Below are 25,928 nucleotides of genomic sequence, written 5' to 3'. Positions count from 1 at the left end.
GGGCTACTTTTAATGTGTGATGTTCTGTTGGGTTGTTGCTGTTTTCCGTATATTATGTTGGAAGCCACTGAGAGTGGCTGGGGCAATGCAGTCAGATAGGCAGGATACAATAAGTAATAATAATAACTATTATTATTATTATTATTATTATTATTATTATTATTATTATTATCCCATCAAGTTAAACTGAGAAAAAATGATTTTGAACATTCAGGAGCCTTTCTTATGCTACTAGGCCAGGGGGTGTCAACCTGGTTCCTACCGCAAGGAGAGAGCCTGGGTTTGGACAACTTGCTAAGGTAAATATTGGCTTTGCTCAGCATGAGAAAGGAGTAAAAAGGACCCTTCCAGGAGCCTACACATTTACACAGTCTAGGTAAGCTACATTTTGGCTTAACTTGTTTTGTGAACTATGGTAGGCCAATAGTTCTTTCCAGTTACAAGCCATTTATGAATACAGCAAGTATTTATTTTGAAATATTTCCGTATCATACTTGCATTTAAAAGTGTCGAAGTTGGTTTACAAAACATGCTTGCTACAGTTAGAGGTGTGCCAGTTACGTTGGAATGTGTGAAGTAGTCTTTAAATGATACATACTATCAAACATGCTGTCGGGGGATTGTTGCGGCTACTCTCGAGTAAAGACGCTCCAGTCCGCACTGTCTTTAAGAGTTTTATTGTGCATACTATTTACAGTGCAGAGATAACAGAGAACATGATGACCGCCTAGTCCGATTCAGAACCCGGCAATGGCTGCCTCCTGCTTTTCGGCCAGCATATAAGCCTGGGCACCCCAAAACGCTGCCCCTTCACCCTACGTGTGGGCGCGCGCCTCAATTTGGGCGCCAGAAGGAGAGGTTTCGCTTCTTGCTGGCTGGGGCGGTGCCTGGGCTCCGACGTCTCGCTGAGTCCCTCATCCGCTGACCCTCAACCAGAGCAGTGCCAGGGCTCTGACATATCTCTTAGCCCTTCCTGCACTCTCTGTCCTCCATAGTGTTGCCAGGGCTCAGACACCTCACTGAGCCCTCTCTCCAAACCGCTCCATTCCTCATTCCCTCCTCCCGACTCGCTGCTTGTGCTGTCGCTGGGCGAAGTGCTGGTCAGGATGACTGGGGGAGGCTCCCTGTAGGGAGTCCCCCTGACACATATATTTAAAATTAGTCCCATTACCTACAATAGGTCGTAAATCAATTAAAGATATAAGTAGAACTAGTAACTGAGTTGCATAAAATACAGCTTGACTGACTGCAAAATGTTGGGTTGTATAAATTAGTAGCACAAATTAAACCTTTGGGAAAATGCATCCATTTAAGGTTACATGGATAATGCCATTTGCAACTTTAATGTTACAGTGTACTTTCCTCCGATTAATGTAACCTTATTAGATAAATTGATTATTAGATTTACTAATATCTTGGCAAAGCTAAACCCCTTTCCACAACACAATTTGGATGTCTATAACAGGATAATGATGGCCAATGTCACTGAAAGTATTGGACAGTAAAAGAGCTTCACTGTGTAAAATTATTTTAAATGAAAACAACTGAAAATCATCAAAGGGACAATAATGTGCATATTAGAGAACGGAATTACTATTTGCAAACAGTGACAGTTAAAAGGTTACACAAGTGGATAATCATATTTTCCTCTCATCAGAGTCACAGAGTCACTCACACAGAGGTAGGGCAGTGAGGGGTCTGGTTCATAGCTGCCAAGTTTTCCCTTTTCTCGCGAGGAAGCCTATTCAGCATAAGGGAAAATCCCTTTAAAAAAGGGATAACTTGGCAGCTATGGTCTGGTTAATATTTCATTTTATTATGGCTTACATAAGAAAAACACAGGTTAACTATTGAAATTCAGGCTGCATACCATTCTGGAAAAAAATGGTACTCACTTAGCTGTATTTTTATGCAAATCTCAGTGGGTTAGAGCAGAATTAGATTCAGTGATGCCAACCTAACAGTGCAATGAAACCTGTTTTTTCAATGGGGCTTTCGGTTTCTCTTCTTCCTGCTCTAGTTCCCATGAGCCCCAAAAATCTGCTTTGCTGAGGGTCAACCCTCTGGAGCAGATTTTTGGGGGCACATGAGGCTGCAGAGGGAGGAGAGGTTGAAGAAGTCCCACAATCAGATGCTTGCTTCAGCTATGCTGTGTATCACCCAATGAACTTAAGAAATATAAGCTATTTATGATTCAGATATTGTCACAGGGGATGCGTTGCGACTACTCTAGAGTAACGACTCTCCAGACCTTTGCCTTTTCATGCTTTTATTAAGTGCAGGCTAGTGCTAGAGCTAGTGCTAGAGCTATACAGGATACATCCTCTCAGTCTGACCCAGAACCCTGGAATGGCGCGCTCCACGTCTTCTTCCAACATAAGAGTCTGGGCACCCCAAATCTCCTCCCGCGTTTCCTCCTGCGTAATTCCGGAACCGGAGGGGAAAAGGGTCTCCTTTCCATGTTTTCCTTCTCCCCCTCTTCCCCCTCTCTCTCTTCCTCTCCCACGTGCAGCAGGGGCTCTGCTATCCTGCCAGAGCCCCGTCTCCTTCTTCCTCCTTCCTCACTGGACTCTTCCCCCTCCCCGCTGATGCCGCTGCTGGTGGAGGAGCTGCCTCTCAGGATGGGGGGGGGCTCTCTGTACTCTTTCCCCCTCACAGATATGGAGAAATGTCCAAGCTACACTTTAAAGTGAGTATTGTGCCCTTTTAATTCACATGACACACAAACTATGCACAAATATGGTTGCATATGGCTTGGCATGAACAAAATGGCATGAGTACTTCAGAACTGAACCAAATATATCTAACTGCTCTAACCTCATGCCTGAAGTAAGCATTTAATTATCCTTGTGAATGATAACTCTGTATATAGCCAAAAAGAGAAGTGTAAGGCTGGAATCCTAGCCCTGCTTACCTGGGAATAAGCCCATTTGAATTCAATAGGGACCTACTTCTGAGTAAACATGGTTAGAATTATGCTGTGATTCTTAAAAAAGTACTGTGAGGCGAAAAATAAATAAAACTGATGTTCTGCCAAGTTAAAAACTGGAAAGAAATGTGAGCATTCTTAAGTGGCAATTAAAGTAAAGAATGATGAGGCATACAAATAGAACACTTCAAAGGGCCTTAATGGATGCAGAAAAAGCAAACTAGAAGAAAACTTGTAAGATTTGTGGAAGATAGATACTTCAGGCCTCTCACTAATCTAAGTCATGAAATTTAAATTCACATGATGCTAGTAGTAGAACCATTTGCTATACAAGTGTTACTTTGGCAGGAAACACTGTTCCATGTTACAAACCACCCAATGATATTTGGATGAAAGTTGGTATACAAATTTAATAATAATAATAATAATAATAATAATAATAATAATAATAATAATAATAATAATTTTTGGCACAACATATAAGGGATTAGCCTTGTATAAGAATCTGTCACTGCAGTATTCTTGCCCCCCAGCATATAAACATAGGCTGAATTCATTCAGTGCCAGCAATAATCTCCTTTGCATAGCTGCCAAGTTATCCCTTTTCTTAAGGGATTTTCCCTTATGCTGAATAGGCTTCCTCGTGAGAAAAGGGAAAACTTGGCAGCTATGCCTTTGCAATTTATATAACCTGTTTACGGGAAACAGGAATGTATCAGAATTGGTCCCAGAACAGATATGAAGCCATTGCTTGAGCCTTTACTTTTATTTTTGAGATATACAATGCATTGCTATACATATCTCCTCAGAAGTAAATGCCATTGAGTTCAATGGGGCTTACTTTCTGCTAAGTAGGTATAGGATTTCAGGATTATGCACCTAGCACAGTAGCTCATGTGTACTGGTTAAGAAACTAAGCGGTAAACCAGAAATTTCAAAACCTGTCTCTCTTAAGTAAGCTGATGCTTCTTGGTCCTAGGCCCGTCTGCAACATGGATCAATTATGCTGACCTCCTAATAACTAAAGAGTTATTCTAAGGGCCACAAAGATAAAGTAACTGAAGCCCTGAAACATTCTCATGCAGTATACAAATGCTAAGTAATAGTAGTAGTAGTAGTAGTAGTAGTAGTAATAAACCACAACCATAAATCTGCTTGAACAGCTGTTGGATAACCTTAAAAATAAAATAAATTGATCTTTCTTGCTTTTATGTGATTAAATTAAAGTAGTTTTATAAGCCAAATTCAACACTTAAAGTGACAAAAAACAGTAATACTTACATTGTAGATAAAGAAACAAGTGTATTGAAAGCTCCAGGTGTGATTGTAGTGATGCGATTGTCATACAGAGAAAGTAATCTCACTGAGCTCAATCCTGTGAATGTATCATTGTTCACACAACTGATTATGTTGCTTCTGAGCATCCTGAAATGATTTAAACCTAGAATTAGAATTCCTTTATTGAAAGAGGGCAGGTGAAGGAGACACCATATGTGTAGGCGAGGCAATCAAAAGGCATAATGTGCTAGATAAATATTAGTAGCTCAGTAGTAAAGCAAATGCTTTGCCTGGCATCTCAAAACAGAGCTAGGCAGACTGTCTTAAACTCTAGAAAGCTGCTGCTAGTCAATGTAGACAGTACTGAGCTAGATGGACCAATGGTCTGACTCAGTGTTAGCCATTTTCCTACGTTTCAAGTGAGCATATAGAAATTTGTACATAAGCCAGTTATCTCAAATATGAAATAATCACTACAACCCCTAATTCTTCTCTGGCTCAGATTAAAAACTAAAATGGATAAGAATTTGTCTCTTTCTAACTCTCTCTGACAATTATATCATTGTGGGTGCCCAAGCACCCACAGTCCCCTGGAGTTGGCTCCTATGGAAGCTAGAGTAGGCAAGGAAAACTTCTCTCCTACTCTCCCACTCCTTAGTTCACTTCAGCAGTGTAGCAGGAAGGGAAGCGGTTGGGTAGGGAAGGGAAGTTGTGACAGTTATTTTCTAGGGAGCTGCAGATTGTTATGGGGATTAAGGAAATAAATGGCAGTGATCTCCTGGTGTTTGGTTTTTATGAGCTTTTCTAATAAAGTTCAGAATTTTTGTTATATTTTCAAAGGGGAGCTGCCCACCACTATTAGTGAAGAGCGCTTCTGTACACACATGGCCAAATTATACATTGGGTATTATAAACACAAAAGTCAACTGTAGCCCCTGTTAAAGCCCAATGGCAGAGATGCAAAAGAAGGCTTTGTCTCTAAGGCACTGGGACTGGGAAGCTGGAGAGTATACATTAAGGTCTCAAAGGCAGTGGCATCGCAAGCCCCCCTGGTAACAGGGGCGGCACCCCGCCCCTTGGTGCGCAGTGTCCCTCCATAGTGACGTGCTGCGTAGTGACGTAGTGATGCAGCACGTCACTATGTCACTACGGAGGGACGCTGCGCGCACGTGCGCTACAGAGCAGGTTTGGCTGCAGCGGTGCTGGAGCTCAAACTGCGAGCAAGCCGCGGCGCAGAGTGAGTTTTACAGGGCGAGGTGAGGGGCGGGCCAGAGAGGGCGTCAGCAGCCCGCCCCTTGCCTCGCCCAAGCAGAAAGAATAAAAGAGCAAGCCGCGCTGTAAAACTCGCTCCGCGCCGCGGCTTGCTCGGCTCGCACTTTGATTCTTTCTGCTCAGGCGAGGCGGGCCAGAGAGGACGTCAGCGGCCTGCCCCTCGCCTCACCCGAGCATAAAGAATCAAAGCGCGAGCCGAGCAAGCCACCCTCAGGCTTCTGTTATAGGCTTTTGAGAAGATTTTCCTGGGTTAAAAAGTAGTCTTATACGCAGGAATATACTGTACTGTAAGTGAATTTAAAAAATGGCAATGCCTGTACGCCCAGTGTGTTCATCAAGTGAAATACAGTGAAATATCTGAAACTACAGAGGAGTTTTACATTGCCAGGTAGTGGTTCACCTCTGTGTGATTTAGATTTACAAACAAATTCTGAACTTGTTTCTGATCTAGAGGAATGAGATGTTTCATTGCAATGGTATACAGGACATACAACAATAGTATATACATTCTGCCTCTAATGTAGTTTTGCTTTAAAAACACTTATCTAAAATCATTACAAGATAGTTCAGAACAGTGATGATCATTATCCATTAGGTGGCCATGATGCTTCTACAACCACATTCTATTCAGCAAACCAGACAGCAACAGCTAGCTGAAGGGGGGAAATGCAGCTCAAAGTAGAAAAGGATTTCTGAGCAGTTTCAGTGCTGGGGAAATGTGATATGCATCAACCCTTTCTTTGTGATAGGTCTTCAAAACAAGACTTCCCTTTGACACTAGGAAATTGTATGCTTATTCTAGAACAGACATAGGCAACCTTGGCTCTCCAGATGTCTTGGAACTACAACTCCCATGATTCCCGACCACTGGCCCTGTTAGCAAGGGATCATGGGAGTTGTAGTTCCAAAACATCTGGAGAGCTAAGGTTGCCTATGCCTGCTCTAGAACATTAGAAATGTCTTATTCTTATAGGGCAAGGAATTATTAAGACAAATAGCACAGGTTTGTTAGACAGCTACAGTGAAACCTTGGTTCTTGAATGGCTTAGTTGACAAACAAATCGGCTCCTGAACGCCAAAAACCCGGAAGTAAGTGTTCCAGTTTTCAAACTTTTTTGGAAGCCGAACGTGTGATGTGGCTGTCGGCTATTGTTTCCAGGGCACCTGTGCCAATCGGAAGCCACACCTTGGTTTGTGAACATTTCGTAAGTCGAACGGACTTCTGGAACAGATTACATTCGAGAACCCAGGTACTACTGTATTCAGTACTGTTAGAGAGACTTAAATTACCCACCCAAAGATTACAGAGGAACTACTAACAAATTATATTAAGGATTTGGCACAGATCTATGCATATGCAAAGTATTAAATATTAAGCCTTGTTCCCAAAAAGGCTTCTGTCAAAACCAGGAGCACTGATTTACTGCATCAGTGATTCACAGTATAAGTGATCAATCAGCCAATAGATAATAGTAGTTTCTTTCCTCTGTCCCCTTTCCCTACCAAAATAAAAAACAAGGTTTTATACTTACAGTGTCTTGAGCCCTGTGAGACCTCTAAATATTCGCCCATGCACCGATTCCAGCTGATTCCCTGTTAACATCAGTTCCTGAACCCCTGCTGCTCCATCAAAAGTGCCTTCACGAATCTCTTTGATCTTGTTGTTACTCAGGTTTCTGAAAGTGGAAACAAATTAGATAGGCAATATTATTTAAGAAGGCTACATGCTTTCTATAATACAAATATAGTACCTGTACAGACATGCTTGTACTGGACAGTGAAAGGAGCAAACAATCGGTTTAACATACAGTATATTAAAAGGATAGAAGTCAAGGTATTTCCTGCTGTCAAAGCTGCCCTCATTTTCAACTTTTATCACACCTCCCATTATTTCAAAGTATGCATGACATGAAATTAAGGGACTAGCACACAGTTCCTTGATATGTTTACCAGCATATCTGTCTTTAATTACAGGGCATCACCAATGTAAAGCTGTAATTGGTGACATTGTGCTGGCATAGCAGCAAGGTTGCTTCCATTCTAAGAATCTGCTTTTCTTTGCAGGTTATAAGCCTTTATGTTCAATATATATACTATTGCACAGGAACACCTGAAGTTTGACTGCAGGTAGAAAATCCAGGAAATCATGCAATATTAAACCCCAAATTCATCAACTCTTTCCATGAATTAAGCTTATAATTTTTATTTTTATTTTAAATAGCAGCTGCAAGCTTTTCCAGTTGACAGGTTCCCAGTCATTTCACCCTCAACCAAGTCAGCATGCATTTCCTGATTAGTAAATCTTGGTACAGTATAGAAAATATAATGCCATCTAAGTTAAGGGAGAACCTTGTAGTGTTTTCTGATAGACTAGCTGCAAGCAAGTAATAATTTTTTTTACATTGCCAGAAATTCCCAAACCTAAGTGTTGTACACAAAATGGTAAAATGCAGAACAGGCCCAGTTCACTGAATTACAGTCTTAAAAGATGTGAGGTAGAGAAGGAAATGTGGAAATAGGAACAAACAAAAATGGAGGAGAGGGGCTTATGTGACAAATAGGTGAGAGAGGAAATGTATTTAAGACGCTGCTTAAAGATGGACATACATCAGCCAGCCATAAAACTCAGTTTTACTTATAAGAGACAACAATTGCAAAGAATTCATTGCAAACATGCCAGCAGCACAGATCAGGCTTGTATGTGATGAGAAGTCTATAATTTGTAATAGTTATTATTGGGTGAAAGTAATTTTGAAGGCTGGGGTTAGGCTTTGTATGAGTAACTGGTAGCCTGGTTTCTGTCTACTGAACAGCAGAGACAGCCTGGCTGCACAGCTTGTGACCCATCACCCCTCTTGCAGTCTGAGTTAATAAGTGAAGGAAGCAGCGGCAACAATAAAGCACAAAAATAACCACAATAATATGAGCTGCTCCCTCCCCCCATGTCTCTTAAAGCAGCTTCATGCCTTTTTACTTCTATCCATACTATAGAGATTAGAGTTTATGTTTAATGTCAGAGACATCTTAGAAACAATATTATGACAGATGCATTTCATCTGGTACTGAGCTGTTGTCTGATGAAAAATTTAGTTAAGCATCTCTTTTAAATCTTCAGATAATGCAAGGGCTCCTTTTGCTGCTATCATGTATTCTTGTCTAATGATCAGTGCCACTTAGAGCCACTATTCTCATTACATTTAACAGACACAGGCGCATGCTTGTGAAATTTATTTATATGGGGAAATATACAGGGGGGGAAAACCAAGTACTTAGGTTAATTGTATCTCTGAGGAGGCTGCAAAATAGTGAGCGTCAAGTTGGCTGGGTATCTGTACCTTGTTCAGATACCGATTTCTGTATAGTAATGATGATGTCACATTTGCCCATGCTTTTACAAGCAGTATGAATAATGAGAATGTGCCCATACCTGTAAAATCTCAGAGAAGGAACAACCTTGACTTTAAGCATGCTTTCAGGTTCAGTGACTCAAGTTGGCTAATTACGATACTTTTTTTTCTTTCTAGATAGTATTTTTCCAACTCAATCTATCCTTTTAAATATTCATTTTTGTTTTATTCTATTTAAAACACACACACATAATGGCCTACATCCAAAAAACTTTGAGAGAAAAGTGTACAGTACATATGTCAGTGGTTTGCTGTGGACTCCACAAGCAACAGCAGTACAGCCTTGAAATGGGCTGGTTAACATGTAACACTAAACCATAGTTTAGCTCTGCATGGATATGCCAAAACAACCCCAAGTGAGGTCTCAGGATGCATGCATTGCCCCTCCACCCTTCTTCTACTGTGCAAAGGTTGGAAGGTTTTTAGCTGGGGCAATTAAAATAAGACCCACTATTTGACTATTGATTCAAAATCCTAAAATGTATTTTATATAATTGCCTTTTTATTTCTGTTCTTTGTATATCGTATTGCTGTTTCATTGCTATGGCTGATGCAAATAAAGATTCATTCATCCATCCATTCATTATTCTACTGTGCAGCCAAGAGGAAGGAGCTTAATTTTACTTTTACTGCTTAGCATTAATTTCAAGCTAAAAATTTGGGTTTTAACATTTTTTTGTCACTTTCCTAAGGCAACTTCAGACTATGGTTTATGAAACTGCCTCATTAAATTACCCAGTATTATGAATCAGGATTCCTTGTTTGAACATAACACTAAGCTGTGATGTATAGCATAAGTGAAATTAAACTTGTCAAAAGTTCTCCACCTGGCCTAGTGGGAGGCTCATGCACATAGTGCTAAATCATTGTTTAGTGTTACATGCAAAAACAGTGGTTGTGTAAAGGAGACTAGGTGAGTAAGGAAGATACAGGTTGCAACATAGAATTCTACTGAGTCATGTTAAGAAAAAAATCTGTATTGTGCAAGAACTTTCACAAATACAGCTTCTCTAGATTAGGGATGTTTTAAAATCTTCCACAAGATGGGAAGCTACCCTGCTATGTAGGGAAGAGACTTTCTACAAGAAAGAACTGGAACTGGAATGCCAAAAGCTGATAAATATTGGATTCAGCATTTAGTGGATGGCTTCCACATGAAACAAATGAAACTCTCTTGTAGCTGCCAAAGGCTGAGATGATATACCCTTACTTGATGCAAGACATGTTCAGGTGATTAACATTATGGATCAGGTTTGAAATGCCTACTCCAAACTATAATAAATAGTTTCACACAGATGCACGTATTTCATGTCAGGTAACATAATAATGTGCAAAATGTATTTTGTGAATTGACACTAAACTCCCAAGTTCTGCCAACATTTTACATAACAGTGACACAGGAGAGATCCCCCCCCCCCCGAGCTCATGAAATATTTGCCACAAGCAAGCACTCAGCATGCCAGTACATATTATATTCAGATATTCTTTTCCTCCTAAGAGCTTGCAGTTCACATTCATTAGAGGCAAGCATCTAATGGCTTTTCAGTATTCATGATGAGCTATCATGTAAATTTGTACCAAGGGACTTCTTAAAAGCAGGCACAGTTGACCCTGAAATCAATTGTGTCAATGAATCCTTTGGGTCCACTTAAGCACATGACTTATTGACAGAACAGACAAAGGCTCCAAGTGAATGCTGCCCCATATATACTGTTATTGCATACCAATAATGCATTTTAAGTTGTCTTATTATCTAGGTATTGCTTTGCCTCCTTTGATACTGTGGAAAGAGAGAAAATGGGGAAAGCTAGAAAGATTTAATGTTTAGAGATATTATCATATTAAAGCTTTAAGGTATAACAGATTTTACTTCCGGCACAGTATAAGTGCCAAAAAATGGATACAGAGGTATCTAGAATACTGTCATATCATTTTCAGCATAAAAGTTGACATCTTCAGACTGGTGAGGTAAATCAATTTAAGTGAACTGAAACTTGAAAAATTTCCTTAACAGTAGTGCCTTATTTCCAGGTGCTCTCCCACAGTCTTTTCTTGCTCCTACCACACTATGGGGCCTGTAGCTCAGAGGCAGAGCATCTGCTTTGCACCCAGAAGGTCCCAGGTTCAATCAGCAGCATCTCCAGATACAGTTGGGAGAGAAGCTTGCTTGAAACTCTGGAGAACTTCAGCTAGTCATTACAGACTACTAGGGTTGCCAGACTCAATAGTGGACGGGACTTCTGTGCCTTTAATTGCCCTGCTCTCTTTTGAGCCTGGAAACCTTAAAGAGAAACCAGCAGACCCTTTGCTTGGAAATTAAACAAAGGGTCTGCTGGTTTCTCTTTAAGGTTTCCAGACTCAAAAGAGAGCAGGGCAATTAAAGGCACAGAAGTCCTGTCCACTATTGAGTCTGGCAACCCTACAGACAACATTGCATTAGATGGAGCCAATGGTTTCATATGGAGCCAAGATATGTACCTATCTTAGGACACTTGCAGAAGCCAGTGCAAGGATTCAGCTAGCACAACAAGGATTCACCTGCCTCCCCAATACCTCCCCCAAATCTGCCCTGGAGGGTTGGGGAAGCCCCCAGAACAACACATGGGGGAAGGAGAGGAGATATTGTTCTGTCCGACAAGCAGAAGTGCTGATGTTGATGGAACAACCATAATACCTTAATACAGAAGTCCATCATCTCTTCTGGGCCTACCATTACTGTCACTTTCGCATGCAAGTCCTTCTATAATACTATACAATTAACAACGATAATTTTAGAATGAGAATAGGTGATTGGATCCTGGCTGCCTATTCCAATCTGTTAACTGACAGTGGTCAAATTAAGAGGAGTTTGATACACTAGAGGCATTTTGGACAAACATGAAATTATTTATTATAAATCTTTGTTGAAGTGCTTTTGGGCTTCACACTATTTCACAAAATAAAATTACTTTCAGAATTCTAATGAGCAGGAGTTGGCAAGAGCAACCCTGACTCACGATTTTTAGGAAATAATCATGTGCATAAGGAAATAGTTTCTAATTTAAGTCTGACTTTAACACTGCAATATGGAGCACAATATATCCTCCTTCTCATGGGACAAAAAAGCATACAGGTAAGGGAGAGCTTAAAAATGTAATTAAAAAAAACTTGAGAGCTTTCTGCTTGGAGGCATCTATGGTGTATCTTAATGAGACTGTTTTATGATGAACTGCAAGGCACTATTACCTCTTGCTGCCAGAATACAGGCATCTGAACTGCACCTGTTCTCTTAAATTCTTATCCTCTGCCAAGAGTAGGGCACAGATAATTTATTGCTTCATAAAACATAAAATGCTAAATAGGAACATGGCTATTCCACACCATATTTATTGAAAAGCAATGTGGCTCTGTCCAACTGTCCCTACTCCTTAAAAATAAAAATAAAAAAGAGGACAGTTACAGTACCAGAGTCAGACACGACTAAATGACTAAACAACACAGTGCCAGATTAATAAAATCTCATGAAATTAAGTAAAGAAAGAAAAGAAAAAGAAAATCAAGGTATGTGTATATTTTTAAACTAACTACAACATTCAAAAGTTTGTCAGTTTATCCTGATATATATTTTCTACTTTAGGTTTCTGGGCTCTAAATTAAAGTGATTTTATGGCAGTTTTACAAAGCTATATAAATTCTCCCATTATTTTTGTGATCAAGATCTACAAAGCTCCATCAGACACACACTAGCTGGACTAGAACTGAGTAAAGCAATCCAAGACACCCTTGGAACTGAGACCTTTGCATAGCCTGGTATAAACAGTGAGCACCAGATGTTTCACTATTTGTGGACATGGGAAAAGAGAAGAAGAGACATCAATACATAAATATAATCTCTATGATTTCCTTTAACTTTGACTCTGGGCATCAGGTACAGGCAATTTAGTATTAGCACATTATTAATTCATTTCAGATGTGAATGTAGCCTTGCAAGCTCAACAGCAAGTTCAGACAAGAACCAACTTGCTATACCACAGAATTTAACATAACTTTAAAAACATATACCAAGTTTTATTTGAGTAATACCTTTCTCAAGGATACAAATATTCTGCACAACCCATGATGCAAAATAATGACTGCACCACAAATCAAAACTTCCCTTCACAGGGGTAATGTGAATATATGCTGTACTCTTGGTGGTACAAGGATTCTTTTTGCCACAAGAAAATTGAGTTGGAAACTAACAGCGGCTGCCCAATTGGTGTGCCATCCACAAAAAGAACATATGCCATATTTTAAGCCGTTCTGCACCTGACAATTATGTACAGGCCAAATCTAAAGCTTCCTTGTTAAAACTATATGCCATCATGGCTTCCGGTTTGCTGCCAGCGCCGTCCGGCTGCGTTCGCCTCGAGCTCCGAGGTAAACGGCGCCGCGAGGGGGGGGGGAGCCGCGAAAAGCGTCGCGGCTGCCCGTAAGAGCCTCATATTGAGCTTTATGAGGACGAATGTGCTCAGCGGTGCCCGAATTCCGACTCCTCTACTTGCCGGCAAACTCGACAAGAGTCCCGGCAGAGTGGGGTGGTAGTCGAAGGGGCCATTTTGAGCGTCACTGTCACCCTCGCGGCAGCAAAGCTTCGTTGCCGGTGGCGGAGAGCAGCAGATTCTTCCAACGCAAAGAAATCGAAATTGGGGAACCGTGAGTAAAGGATTCAAAAAAAATTTTTTAATTGATGAAATTGGGCACGGAAGAGGTATAAAAAGGAAGCCGACCTCTTCCAGTTGAGAGACTGTGATACAGTAACCGATCCCCTGCCGGGAAGGGGAACAAATTAAATAATTTATTAACAATTGGCTTAAAAGAAATACCCCCAGGGAACTAGATCTAGCGAACCCTGAGTGAAGGAAGTGTTAAAAAGAAGAAGAGGAATGTAATTAAAAAGAAATTAAAAGAAAGGACATTTGGACTGGGATACAAAGTGAACAATTTTTTTTTTTTTAAAAAGTGAGGTGATTGCAAGAGAATTAAAAGACAAAGTAACCAGTTTGGGCAACAAAATGGATTACAAAGTTATGGAATGAGCCCTCCGCCATTTCCTGTAGTGCAACTGGTTGGTTTCCCACGGGACTAGAGCAGATAAGATGGCTTTGGACACAGCAGCTGCAAAAGACCAGCCTTGGCACAAGATATTTGCAGAACTACATGACATCAGAAAGGGATTGAACTTGTATACCACATTGCTGCGGGAATGCGTTCTGACACTGAACCAGGAGAAACAATCAAGAGAGGATAATGGAGAAAGCTGCACAGAAAGAGGGATGGACATGGAAATTATTAAATTGGACATGGAGGAAAAAAAGAAAGTACAAACACTGGACATCTTCACGACAGACGGAGAACTGGCGCAACAGGAAGAGGAAGAAGAAGGATGGCAGAATGTTCCACAAGTGGGAGATGTGGAACAGAAAAAGGACTGGATTCAAGAACTCCTCAAAGACAAACCAGAGTGGACTCTGGTCTTCCCAGTGAGAGGGGGAGGACAGGGCACGCTCTGGGAAGTTAGATGCAAAGACATAGGTGGGAGACAGCAGAAGAGGGGGGAAAGTGGTTGGTGGAAGCTGTGGGAAAGAGTGGGAGTGGGGTAAAAACTTATAAATGTTGTATGAGGTGGATGAAATGGTTTGGCCCTATACTGGTTTGATATATGGATCTCGCTGTAAATCTCTGGAAAATCTGGATCTGGGAGAAGGGGGGAATTATTGGCGGCCGCCAGGCACGCAACAATGCAAATCGCCCTTCTCGTCGCGTCACGTCGCGGCACACCAGCCAGCGTCTCACGGCACACTAGTGTGCCGCGGAACAGCGGTTGAGAAACGCTGGTTTACACCACAGTGCCACCTGCGTCCCATATGCTTACCAAAGCACACTGGCCTCAACGGGGCTTACTCCCTAGTAAATGTGCTAAGGCTTCCTCCCTAAATCATTGTATGTATTAACACATCAGTATTAAAAATTGAAAAAAGGTAATTAACTTACATCTTCCTTAGGCTTGGGAGTTTCTTGAATATTCCAGTAGCTTCCAGTACAGAAATGTCATTATCATGTAATCGCCTTATGAAAAACAACAATAAAAGCATGTAAAACACATTAGGCCTCAGATGAACCTACATGTTATGTAAATTTGTCACACAAATATTAACTGCAAAGAGCTATCGTCAGTGTGATGTAGTGGTTAAGATGCTCAACTAGTGCTGGGGAGGCCTAGATGCAAAATCCCACATAGCTCATAGGATAACCTTAACTCTGTCCTCTCTCTCAGTATATGTTACTTCACAGGGTTATTGTGAATAAAATGGGGTAGGAGGGATATATAAACTGCCTTGAGCTTCTTGGAGGAAAGGCAGAATATAAATGCTACTATAAACTGCATTTTCACAGCCTTTGAAAATTATGGTGTGCAGTAAGTTTGTATAAATAAATATAACAAAAATAAATAAAAATGCAAAAGCATGTGGCAAACTCGGCCCTCCAGATATTCTGGGCCTACAACTCCCATCATCCCTAGCTAACAGGACCAGTGGTCAGGGATGATGGGAGTTGTAGTCCCAAAACATCTGGAGGGCAAAGTTCGCCTGCCTGTTCTTATATATAAAGCTGTATTAGACAGATTTTCATTTCCTCCAAAGTAGTACCACTAAATATCAGGCCTCAATATGGCAATTGCACTACAAGATACACACATCATAGTTTGTTGTTATCTGAAGTTGTTATCTGAAGAAGTGTGCATGCACACGAAAGCTCATACCAAAATAAAAACTTAGTTGGTCTTTAAGATGCCACTGAAGGAATTTTTTTATTTTACATCATAGTTTGATAACTCTGAAAATGTATAAGCTCAGCTAGCAAAGCAGGAAGGAACAACTGAAATATTTTCATAATTGAGCATTCTATATTTTTTTGACAAAAGTGCCAGACTTACAGGTCTGTGGTATATTCCGGAAGGTGACTGGGAAGTCGAGTGAGCTTTTGATTAGAACAGTCTACAATTGTTCCCTCGCAGCGGCACTTTTCAGGACAGACAAGGTCCATGAAGCACTCCCCACTGAACTTACTCCTGTAGTCTTCTGAACCTACAAAATAGAAGTATTTCCAGGTAAATAGCTAGTTATAAAATAACTGTCAGAAGTAAGAGTTGGAGAAGAGAGAATTTCCATTTACTTAGGGAAGTCCATAAGAATCAGTCCAGATTATGCTTGAAATGTTTTGCATAATTCACTTCAATGTAGTTCCAGAAATCAGAGGACTATTCCAGTGTCTTTTCACTGTTTCGAAAGTATTTGTCGTGGTATTAATATCCATCATTCTATACCAAATAGCATGTTAGAACAAATACTGACAGAAATATAAAGCATTCAACCCACTTAGAAACAGCATATATATTTAAAACCAACGAGTTTGCTTTGCAAGGATAAATATTTTAATTTTAACAGACAACACTGCAGTTGAAAGTAACATGACTTGCAAACGTTTCTACTTTAATCATGATAGGTACTGTGTATATTTAGGATGAATTGCCTACTTCAGCCTGCTATTGTACTACAACTCAGACCCCCCTTTGACTTGTTTTAATGAAATGCCTTTTTATTTAGTCTCAGCAAATCAATCTTTTCAGCTTCTATTTTCTTTTTTGAAATATTACTTGGAGGTTTAAATGTGATCCTTGTGCTTATGGCAGCCAAAAATATTAATGGATATGCAATCAAATAGTTGGCAGCACAGACGCAATCATGCAGTATTTGCCCACTCACTTCAAAGTTAATTATGGAAACAACTAAATATTTCTCTGAAATAATTTGTGATGTCCAACCATCCTAACAAACCTAATCATTCTTAACTTTTCCAGGACTCTATAAGCCAGTTGCAATTGGAACACTGATTTCCCTGTGTCAAATTCATTTATCTGAAAACAATAACTTTCCATAAGAATAATTTTGGGGAAGGAAAGGATTGGAAGGGATAATGGGCACCAGATCTAGGGGGCCCTGGGGGCCAGGGCACCCACAAGCAGGACTCCAATGCAACTTCCGATAAAAACTGGAATTCACATCAAAGGTCTTGCGAGGCCTCACGAGGTCTGAGAAGTGACGTTCCAGGCCCTGCCAGGCCTCTGAACGCAACTTCTGGTAGAAACAGGAAGTTGCGTTCGGAGGTCTTGTGAGGTCTTGTACGTAATCTCTGAGACGCTACAAGGCCTTAGAGGAGCTGCCGCGCCACTGATGCAACATGACGCCATGATGTACACAACATCACATTATGTCACAAGGGCCAATGGGCACCCATAACCTGGGGCCCAGGTCAGAGTCCCTGGAAGGGATCGTTCAATGAAACTGTAAGAGTTTGAAATGGTCCTCAGTAAAAACCTGAATCTAAGATGGCATTTGTGTACATAGATTTGGATTAATTTTAGCTTTAACGATCCAGTTTGAGAACATCACCAGCACCTGCAATGGCAACAGAACAGAGCTGTGCAGAAAATATAGGCCTACACATCTTCAAAAATTGCCACACAGAAAGCTCCACATAAGCAAGTTTTTTGAAGCCAGAAGGAAAGGGAGGGACACACATTTTTACCTGCTTGAGCTTCTTACAGCTACCTTCTGGCAATCTTGAGAAGGACATGACTAGAACCCTGAACAGGATCGGTGTATTTAGTGGGCAAGAGACACTGCAACATTTTGTTGCAGGTCCCACTTGCATTATTTCTCAACACCTTTCATCTCTGTATCCAGCAAAATGATGCATCTAAATATTTTGTTTATAGCCTAAATTTTGCACCATCTGGTTAAAATCAAACACATAGGACAGGATTCAAAGATTTGATCAAGGATCGTCTTCACCTGCAAAAGGCTTCCGAGGCAACCATTCATATGCTTGGTTAATCAGTGTAATGTTTTTGCTGAAAATGAAGGTAAGAACTGGGTTCGAATCACAGCTAAGCCACAGATGCACTGAATTGCCTCAGCCAATTAACTCAACTTCTTTAGTTTTTATATAGATAGGAGTGGAATAGCTTCCTTCCTACTTACTTCAGAAATACTTTGGTTTCTTTAAATCACACGACACCTAATAAGAGCTGCTACAGGGAAAACTAATAAATATTACACCAAATATGAGACTATGATACAGAAAGGAAAATGAGCTACACATTACCTCTTGTAACATAACACCACCATCACGAACGCTGGGTATGTAAAATGAAACGAAACAATTCCCTCTCCTTTTCTCTCACTTTTAGTATGCATGCCTTGGAGCCAAACTAGATGTGACAGGGGAAGTCACATGTATTTATTCATGTGTCTTCCCCATTTATGTATAAAGCAGCAGATGGAGGCTGCTGGGGTTTTTTTTTTTTTACATGAAAAGCTGAGTATGGGTGAGGGAAACTAAACCCTCCTCTGCCTTGCTGTGCTGCTTCGTGCACCCCCCACCCCACCCAATACTCCCAACCTGTCTCACTTTCAGAGCTGAGTTGGTTCGAAAGTGCTTCAAACAATGGAGCAAAGTGAAATTTGGCAGGGGAATGAGAAAGCTGTATTTTCATCTAAGAAACAGGCCCTGCACCCCACCCCCTTATATATAGCTTATTCCCTGAAAACAGGCATGCAAACAATCACACACTGAAGCGTGTAAACCACTCAGCTTTGCACTGAATACTTCTTCATTCACTGAATGCCTGGATCTTAAACGTTTTATGGATTTTGGTTTTATGGTTTGAAAATACATTATGAGTTATTTTTATGTTTTTGGTATTTTGTGAGATGCCTAGGGAGGGGGGACGGCCAGGGAGGCGCAGAGTAGCATATCCTCCGTAGCATTCCAAATCCCATTGACTCCTATCAATGAGGGCAGAAGGTGTGAGGGTTTTCCCTCTGGTTTTTGCCCACCCACCCCCAGGTGATCTGCAAGTCTTAGGATCCAGCAGATTCCAAGTCCCCAGTGCCCCACTCCAAAACCTTGCATGCCATCTTAATACTTTGGCCATTGGCACTGAATCTTGGATCCTATGCACAAGGATTTGGGATGCTATGGACAGGGCAAGGACATGGTATCTCCACACATGTTTAGTAAAGATGATGTAGCAACAGTAAGGAAAAAGAAAGGTTACTGCTTATGTATATATGTGTATATTAAAATTTTAAATATGGATTAACTAGAGGCCATGCAGTGTCAAGTGATAAACACCACATGCCACTATCAAGTACTCCAGGCGACCCATCAACCTGTAAGGCAGCAGCAATCAACTGCCAAAGAGAGGAAATTTACTACTTAACTTGAGCCTTGAGATCACTTGGACAGGTGGCTGCTCTATCATGTTATTCCCATTATAGAAACTAATGTGAAAGCCAGCCATCTGGTTGCATTACCAGTTATAGGTGTCCGTCCATCTCTACATACATTACTTTATCAGCAGGTTCCCATGAGGCTTAAAGTGGATATGGTGCAATTCAAGAGGTACAACATTAAGCATTATGTGCAAATCATAAAAATCAAGGTTGGGGAGCCCTGCAGAGGAGGCTCAGAATATAATATTACCTTGAAAACTTCAGCGTAACATGAAAATACTTTTTTTTTGCAACTTCAATATTCAAATAAAATGACCTGGTCCATGAAATCACTTTTAAATACTTTACCGGTACTTCTATTTACACATGTAATAGTTTCAATTGTTATGCTCATCAAAATAGCTAATTTGAAAGACAATTCTGAAACCAATTTTTGAAATCTACTAAAAATGTAGCTCCATTCCTTCTAATCCTATACACCAGACTATTCCATTTTTCTTGGTGGCTAGGGAGTGGATGGCAGCAAACTCAAGAAAACCATCTGATCTACTTACTTTTCAAATGCATGTTAAGCAAATAAGGCAACCTACTGAAGTTCTCTCAGTGGAAGGCAACAGCAGAGTGAAAAGGTAACTTCAAGATTTAGCTAGAGGTGAGAAGACCATTTACCAAGTGGCAACTATTTGGAAAGCCAGACATGGGAATCAGATGACCAAACTAATCTCTTAGTCTGCAGTACGTTGATTATCTGCATCGTCCTGCCTAATGGTCAGGAACATTTTACCATACTTTCAAAATGTATGAGAAATCAGGGAAAGCAGAGTAATGGACAATGTACATTACTTAGCAGGATTACATCGACAAGGGGTTTTCAAACTACGCTTTAATTTCCTTGGAGACTTAATAGCAGTTCCTCAATAAGATGATCAACAACGGGGAAAGAAGACTTTCCTTGAAAATTATTTTGTCCATCCACCAAAATCTCTCCCATAACATGCAGTTGCAAGGGGAGTGCTGTGTGTAATTTAGGAGACATTCCAATGGGGAAGGCCACCAGGCCATTGGTAAACAGAATTATATGCCCTGTGATCTGCCCCAGAATCCTCTGAAAGAGTCACCAGTCCCATTACAGATGCGGATGGATTCTTCAGCAGACAATAAGGGTACAAACAACAATAAAAAACACCAGCACAGACAGACATTTGTCAAGTGGTCACATACACATTGTAGTGGTACATTACCCAAGTTGCCAGCATGGAATGTGTAAATATATTGAAGGGAGGTCCATATATAAGAATCAGGATTCTAACTATGTATTTCCAGTATTCTACCTACTCACTGCAGCTATATGTACTTTTGTTGTTGTTTTCATATCACAAAAAGTAAATAGAATGTGCTGCGTATACATAACCCATTCATAAAAAGGTAAAGGTAAAGGACGCCTGACAGTTAAGTCCAGTTGCGGATGACTCTGGGGTTGTGGCGCTCATCTCACTTTACTGGCCGAGGGAGCCAACGTTTGCCTACAGACAGTTTTTCCGGGTCATGCTAGCCGCTTCTGGCGAAACCAGAAACACTGTTTACCTTCCCACTGGAGCGGTACCTATTTATCTACTTGCACTTGAAGTGCTTTCGAACTGCTAGGTTGGCAGGAGCTGGGACCGAGCCACGGGAGCTCACCCTGTTGCGGGGATTCGAACCACCAACCTTCCAATCGGCAAGCCCTAGGCTCAGTGGTTTAGACAACAGCGCCACTCACGTGACAATCCATTCATACACACATACAAGTTTGCTGGAATAAACTTATTTCCAACCTTATGTAACTACAAACTGTTATCTAATATGTAGAAAGTTCATTTGTCCGGTATATTTTCAAGCTGCTGCACCCACACTATCCTATAAACATCCTCTTTGTAAGCTATCAATTGCTGTAAGGTCCACACATCTCAGCAACCTATGCACTGGAACTGGGGGTTTCAGCAGTGTCTCTCCCAACTATCTTGGCAGTACTTAATGACTTTTAAACTGAAAGAGGTGGTTCTGTGACATTAAATAAGGCCAATAAAAGGATTTGAACCAATTGTGTCACCATGTACACTTTCAAGCAGAATGGACTAGATGACCCTTGAGATCCCTTGCAATTCTACAATTTTATGACTGAATGCTGAGTAGTTCAACACCAACCTTTTCTTAAATAGCTACATTTGATATCCAAACACCCACATCTCTATCATCAGTGTTAAGTGCAGATCATAGCCAAATACTGTGCCTTGCTTACCATCTTCAGCTAACGATGCAATGCTAACATCTTTTACAAAATTTCTCCAGCCATGGAATAATCACTAAAGTTGAAAGGTAATAAATGTAATAAATGAATTACCCTGTTTCTCATATTTTTAGACATACCCATAAAATAAGCCATAGCAGGATTTTTAAGCATTCAAGGAATATAAGCCATACCCCGAAAATAAGACATAGTGATAGGTGCAGCAGCAATGCCGGCCGCGGCAGGAGGAGGAGGAAAAAAATAAGACATCCCTTGAAAATAAGCCATAGTGTGTTTTTTAGAGGAAAAAATAAATATAAGACGTGTCTTATAATATGAGAAACACGGTAGATGTTCAATTTGTTCATTTTAAGAGGAATTAATGCAACTGTTGCAGTTATAATTTCTCATACTTTACAGAGCAGTACTCAACTAAGTTGTACTCAGACTGGACCTATTGAAATTAATGGACCTAACAGCCATATTCACAAATTTAATTGAGTCTACTCTGAATACCATTCATAATGTTTTTATATTTGTTTATTTCAATATTGCATTTATAGCTGGGATTTCTTTGAATAACACCTACAGTTCATGTTTTGATTGAAGACACAGTTTGGAATTTTTCATAAGTAAATACAGTACAGTAAATAAAGTCACATGCAAGATTTTTGCCAAGTTGTTCTCTGATTGTTTTTATCCATTTGAGGATTTTCTGTTTGTGAGATCTGCAGTAAGCCTTCTAGTTTTATGGAATTTTCTTAACCATAATGATTCTTTTTAAAGTCACTTTTCCTGTCAAAACAAGAAAATAGCTCACCTTTTGACGGTTCTGAAAACAGCAGAAGTATCCCAGCATGCCATGCTGCAGGAAAGCATGGAGCCTTCCATGGTGCTTGACAGAACCATGTTCAATTTGTATTGTTCTACCACATGGTTAGATCAAGCACAAAGGAAAATCCCATCAACAGTCAGAGTCAGAGTTAGGCAGCCGCCAAAGAGAGAGGAGCGTTGAGAGGAAGCAGCATGGAGAAGCACAAGCTGGAGATTTCATTGTGAGCTGCTGTCCACTTCTCCCATGCATAAAGGAGCTGAAGTTCAAGAAGTCAATACTTATTGCTATAAATGCAAACAAAAAATAAAAAAACCCGCCCTATAGCACAGATTGTTAGTGCATGAGAATAACGGCCAGAAATTTCTGAAGGTGTATGGTAGGAATCCAGTTAAATTGACAGCCTTCAATGAATGTTCGACAGATCATACGAAGTGAGCATGCTCAAATTGTGAACAACATATATACCACAGTATCTAGTGATTTAATACAGTAAATGTAATACTCTTACTCTTCTTAATAAAGCATCCAGCCTATACATTAGTAATTTCTGAAACCATCAGCCTCTTTTAAGACTAATGTATTATTTTCTTATGATTATTTTGATACTCCTAATTATTTTGATAGCGTTTGTTTCATTTAAAATTCCACCAATGTTAGAGCAAGGGTACAGCATTTTCATATATGCCACTGATAGTTAAGCAGGAAGTTTATTATGTCTGAAACTGCCCTCACAGCACAATTTTAAGTATGCCTGCATGGAAGTAAACCCAACAGTGTTCAGTGGGGCTCAGTCCCATAACAACAGCCCCACTACATCTAATCAAATATCTGTATAGTCCAGCATTCTACTTCCCGCATCATTTGATCTGAAGATGGTCCCCATAGGATAAAGGGCATGTCTACACCAGAGACCTGGATGAATAGTCATTCCATCTTCCTGGGAAACCCTGTAACTGAAGTTCTGTAAGCAAAGTAGGAATCCATAACAGAGACCATTACAATTATACTGGTATAAAACTGATAAAAAAATTGCAATGCAGATATATAGGCCTAAGATTTGAAGACTCTTATGGATGGGGGAAATGCTGCATGAAAATGGAAGCCAACACCTGAAGCTAGCACAGAATGTTATATTTGCTTTTCAGTTTCTATTACATTATTATTATTATTATTCATTTTATCATGTTACTTTATATTTTACATGACATTATATTTTTCTTTTATTACTTATGCTTTAATTGTGCTCAGGATAGGTTGTATTCATGTTTAGCTGAACTTTATTTACAATACGATCATGAGAATTTTGTCAGTTGAACAGATCTGTAGGAAAACAAGAACCACTACTGTTAGAATTGCTGTTAATCCAGATACTGTGGCTTAAAATGTGTTATGTTATAGTCTACTCTAGGAAGCAAGTTTGGGCTCTAGTGCAAGTTGGGCTGTTACCTTTTTTTCTCCTTTTTTTTTTGCCTGCCCAATACCATTCAATGCATACCAAGGGAGAGGGGAGTGACATGGTACACAAAACAGCACATGCACTTGACAGCGCCTTGGACCAGGGGCCAATGATATTTGAAAACAGTCATCATCACTATGAAAACTCAAGTCGTGATCCAAAACGCCATGAAGGACCACCTTTCTTCTACAAATGCTTTTGACAGCTGCTGATAAATGGAGGACAACGTGCTCTGACACAAATATTTCTGCTGTAATGATAGAGGTTACAAAAAGTGGCACTAAATATGCAGGTGCCTATGTTGCCTCAGTCTGTCACATTTGTACCAATGCTGCTATCATCAATTTGGATTGAATTACTGAGAGGCAGCATGTGACAGGGAGAGATTTCTGTTGGCAGATGGCTCATTGTCCTACCTTCATTGTTAGTTGTGTTAGTGGTGTGTATGACAACTATCTGGCATTGTAGCAGCTAATTAAATCAGTTGAACAGAACAAGAATCAATTGCTGCAGATACTGGGAAAACACATTTGGTTATCAGAGCTTCAAATGAGGAAAAAAACCTCTTATTGTTATTGCAGGAAAGGGCAAAGCTCTAGTGACTTTCTGTTTCCTTTAAATATCCGTTCATTAGCAGGGAAACCACAGAACATGGACAGATCAATCAACTGCTAGTCAAATGCGACAGAAAGAGTGGACAAAAAGAAACCTACAAGAGAAAACAAAAAGAGACGTTTCTCCGAGTGGAGTAATATTTCTCATGCCATTGGCAGTGCACACCATAGAGCTGCATACTAATCAAGGAGCCCTGCCAATTCTAAAGCGGCGCAGGACTGCCATTGAGCAAGTACAATCTGCTGCTGGATTCCTTTTGATTTCCCTTTAGAAAACAAATCTGTATAGCAGTTATCTTAATCAAAAGATGCCAAGCGAACAAGCCTGCTGAGGAGGAGAGCCTCTGGTGAAATAGAGTTGGCAGGTCTCACTTGATGCTTGGCTGCCACTGGGCAGGTGCAACTGAGGAGAAGACCGCTTTTATGACTGTTACCAAAAATGGCAGCATTCTCTCTCTTTTCTGAAAATTCATATTTAATACATAGCAAGGCTGTGGCTAGGAAAAAATGTCCTCATCCACATTCTCCTTTGAATTTTTATAACAGTCCAAGCACAGAGAAGAAGAGGAGGAGTTTGGATTTGATATCCCGCTTTATCACTACCCTAAGGAGTCTCAAAGCAGCTAACAATCTCCTTTCCCTTCCTCCCCCACAACAAACACTCTGTGAGGTGAGTGAGGCTGAGAGACTTCAGAGAACTGTGACTAGCCCAAGGTCACCCAGCAGCTGCATGTGGAGGAGCAGGGAATCGAGTCTTAATTGTCAATATACATCCTTGATCAGCTGCAATCCTGAGAACTACACATGAAAGTTACCAAGCAGAATTCTATCAAAAGGAAAAAATCACAGTGCAATCCTATGCATGTCTACTCAGATTTAACTTTGATTAAGTTTAAGGTAAGTATGCATAGGATTGACATAGTAGGGCTACAATTTTTAACATTGCTGTCTTCATCACAATAAGAAAATTCCTTCAGTAGCACCTTAAAGACCAACTAAGTTTATATTTTGGTATGAGCTTTCGTGTGCATGCACACTTCTTCAGATACACTAGAAACAGAAACTTCTGTTTCTAGTGTATCTGAAGAAGTGTGCATGCACACGAAAGCTCATACCAAAATATAAACTTAGTTGGTCTTTGGCTCATACCAAAATATAAACTTAGTTGGTCTTTAAGGTGCTACTGAAGGAATTTTCTTATTTTGCTTCGACTCAGACCAACACGGCTACCTACCTATTCATCACAATAGGACTTGTAAAACACTTATTACAGATATGCAAAGCACCGTTGTCTCCTCTCTAAAGATCCCATCAAATATTCTCTGCATAACTATGGACAAGAGCTTCCATGCAATTAGGCCCAAGTATGATTTTCAGACACAACTGAAAATTACCTCCATAATTAAGCCATATCACATGACTTAAGTTTTTGAATTTATGTATTGTTTACACCTACATAACCATTGCCCAAAACTAAACATACAAAGACATAGAATGTGAGTAAAACATGTTTCCAGTTATATGCAGTTTTCCTCCCCACAAATGAAAATCA

At 40.2% G+C, this 25,928-nt stretch overlaps 1 protein-coding gene across 2 annotated transcripts in view; it reads right to left on the bottom strand.

Annotated features, from left to right (window-relative positions):
• Nucleotides 1-25,928, bottom strand: part of SLIT3 (slit guidance ligand 3) — a 414,666-nt gene that overhangs the window by 85,720 nt on the left and 303,018 nt on the right. For both annotated transcript variants that reach the window (XM_035105174.2, XM_035105175.2), the window contains exons 15-18: nt 15,842-15,992; nt 14,899-14,973; nt 7,012-7,155; nt 4,211-4,354 (exon numbers count right to left, since the gene is read on the bottom strand). In XM_035105174.2, coding sequence (XP_034961065.1) covers nt 4,211-4,354; nt 7,012-7,155; nt 14,899-14,973; nt 15,842-15,992 — 514 coding nt within the window. The remainder of the gene's footprint in view (nt 1-4,210; nt 4,355-7,011; nt 7,156-14,898; nt 14,974-15,841; nt 15,993-25,928) is intronic.

This window comes from Zootoca vivipara, chromosome 2, assembly GCF_963506605.1.
Source record: "Zootoca vivipara chromosome 2, rZooViv1.1, whole genome shotgun sequence".
NCBI lineage: Eukaryota > Metazoa > Chordata > Lepidosauria > Squamata > Lacertidae > Zootoca > Zootoca vivipara.
The sequence above is the reverse complement of the archived record's forward strand: the minus strand, read 5'-3'. Positions and strand labels throughout refer to the sequence as shown.